This window comes from Panicum virgatum, chromosome 3N (genome assembly GCF_016808335.1).
Source record: "Panicum virgatum strain AP13 chromosome 3N, P.virgatum_v5, whole genome shotgun sequence".
NCBI lineage: Eukaryota > Viridiplantae > Streptophyta > Magnoliopsida > Poales > Poaceae > Panicum > Panicum virgatum.
In genome coordinates this window covers 51,646,069-51,648,513 of record NC_053147.1, presented here as the reverse complement: position 1 = coordinate 51,648,513, position 2,445 = coordinate 51,646,069, and the positions used below count along the sequence as shown (strand labels likewise).

At 39.3% G+C, this 2,445-nt stretch overlaps 1 protein-coding gene across 1 annotated transcript; it reads left to right on the top strand.

Annotated features, from left to right (window-relative positions):
* The first annotated feature begins 292 nt into the window (after positions 1-292).
* Positions 293-1,670, top strand: LOC120667872 (coiled-coil domain-containing protein 1-like). Its single transcript, XM_039947863.1, has 5 exons — positions 293-327; positions 473-601; positions 697-1,011; positions 1,124-1,204; positions 1,374-1,670. The coding sequence occupies exons 2-5, from the start codon at positions 524-526 to the stop codon at positions 1,668-1,670; spliced, it is 771 nt and encodes a 256-aa protein (XP_039803797.1). The 5' UTR covers positions 293-327; positions 473-523.
* The last annotated feature ends 775 nt before the right edge of the window (positions 1,671-2,445 follow it).

The following is a 2,445-nucleotide window of genomic DNA, read 5'->3' as shown; positions in this document are numbered from 1 at the left end:
ATCATAATTACACATATAACCTTTATATTTACAAAAAGATCCTTTTTCAAGCAATTCAAGCACATGATGCATAATTTGATTCTAATTACCCTAAATTGGCTATTTAAAACTCTGGGCCGTTACACTATACATCTTACAGAAGAACAATACATAGCCAGCAAGCTATGGTGGTGCGATAATGATGCTTGGGTCTTTCTGTCGAAGTATTGGACATCTAAAGAGTACAAGACAAAGAGGAAGGCTGCTCAAGCTTCACGCTTAAAGTCTGTAGATGTTGCTCATAATAGAGGGGGATCGAGGCCATGGGGAGAGACACAACAATTGTTGGTATGAAATCCTGATCCTATTGTCTTTTGCTTATACTACTAAGACTGCTTACATCCAAATGTGAATGTCACACACCCATGATTTCACATAGATCTAGCTAGCCTAGGTTTCAGACATCTTGTAACTTCATTTCATTTTCCTGTAGGAATATAAGTTCGGTCCTGAGAAGGCCAGCACTTTTAACACATATGCTGTCATGAAGTCTGGATTCAAAAAAGTTGACAAAGCTGGAAAAAGCGCTCCTATTCCCAGCAGGAGAGCACAAACCCGTCTTGTATGTGTTTCACTCATTTTTCTATCTCAGTTTTTATTTTTTATATGGTTACAACCTTGCTGATTTCGTACATATTTCGCTCTGTTTTTCTTTAGGATGAATACAGTGCAAGAACACAACTTCATGAAAATTCAAAAGAATTAGATGTACAAGCATTGTATTTCATGGAACGGGGAATGGCCCATGGCCGCTTGCCAATAGCTGATGGTTATGTGGATAAGCAAACACTTGCAGCAACTGCTAAATCAAATCGTTTTCGCTCAAGCAACACAGCTGCTTATCAAGCTGTAGTACATGAAAATGAGGAATTGAAAGAGAGGAATGATGCACTGAACGAAACAAATAAGAAGTTGAATGAGAATAATGAGATTCTCATTGAGGAAAATAGTGTTAATCGTGAGATGATGCTGGTAATAGTCATCCCTCTCCATGTTACAGCTTACTGATCATATGCATTGATTTAATGTTTACAGCTTACTGATCATATGCATTGATATGATGTTTTTGCACATTAAATTTCAGAGACTTTTTGAGGATCTTAAGAAGTCTCCACCTGCTGATCTGATGAACCGTCTAGCAAATATCGACGCCCGTCGTCATCAGGTAACTTTTTGCTGTTCTCTCCATGTACTACACCTAGATGCATATACTCTATGGAATGGAACTGAGAGATGTTGTTTGTGGTTGTGGCAACCACCTGTTATTTTAGCTAAATAAATGTGGCAACCATCATTTTTACTTGAAGTGTAAGACCATGATTGATCTTTTTCAGGTTTCTGGACTATCACATGTCAGCACTAATCCACTTGAAATACTTGCTAGTGGTGATATCGTGGACACTGATGTCGATGATGATGACTACTATGATGAGATGAATGACAGCAACAGCTATGACGATGGCAACCATTGCTATGATGAAGATGGTAGGGATGACATTAGTTGCAGCGAAGATGCCGATATGAATAGTGGTAATGGAGAGGACAGCGATATAAATAGTGGTTATGGAGAGGACAGCATCAATGAAGAGGATGACAGTGATGATAACGAGGACGATATTGATGATAATTGATGCACTGGATGGGAGTAAAATCTGAACATGGTACCATCGTACTTTTGAGCTCTTTTGATCCAAAGTAATGGATGCTAGGCTTATTTTGCTAACCTAGGCTTATTTTGCTAACCAGCGACCCTAGGTTGAAACAAAACCTTTTGGTGTTGTACTCGTTGACCTTGAGCTATGTGTTGGCTGCTCGAACTTGTGTTAGATGGCTATGACTTTAGGGTGCTGGAGACATTGTAATATGTTTGGAGTGCAAGTGTTGGACACTTTGTGATTGGTTGGACTGAAATTAATCGAATGTATGCATGTATTGAAATCTGATTGTGTTTTTATGCTGGATTGACAATTGAAATATGACTGTATTTGGGATTTGGATTGGAACTTTTCCTGGAGGTTGCACTCTCATGAAATTGATACCTGGCGGCAGTTCTGAACTCCAGGGAACCACTATTTCGTGAGGGTTGACCATGTTTTCCTGGTGGTGTCTCGCTCTCATGAAATTTATATTTCGTGAAGGTTGAACATGTTTTCGTGATGGTGTCCCGCTCCCATGAAATTTATATTTCGTGAGGGTTCAAACTTATTTCGTGGTGACACCTCCCTCTCATGAAATACTATTTTCGTGTGAGTTTGGTAACTCTCATGAATTAATTTCGTGACGGTGACATCCACGAAATACTCTCACGAAAAGGTGCTTGCAAACCTGACGACACTGTAATTTTCGTGGAGGTCACTCTCATGAAATTTCGACACGAAAATAAATCGTGACAGCTAACCCTCATGA

Coding starts and splice junctions, on each gene's coding strand:
- LOC120667872 (XM_039947863.1), top strand. CDS start 524: ATGAAGTCTGGATTCAAAAAAGTTGACAAAGCTGGAAAAAGCGCTCCT. Junction 1,012..1,123: donor TTAATCGTGAGATGATGCTG/GTAATAGTCATC, acceptor ATTAAATTTCAG/AGACTTTTTGAGGATCTTAA. Junction 1,205..1,373: donor TCGACGCCCGTCGTCATCAG/GTAACTTTTTGC, acceptor GATCTTTTTCAG/GTTTCTGGACTATCACATGT.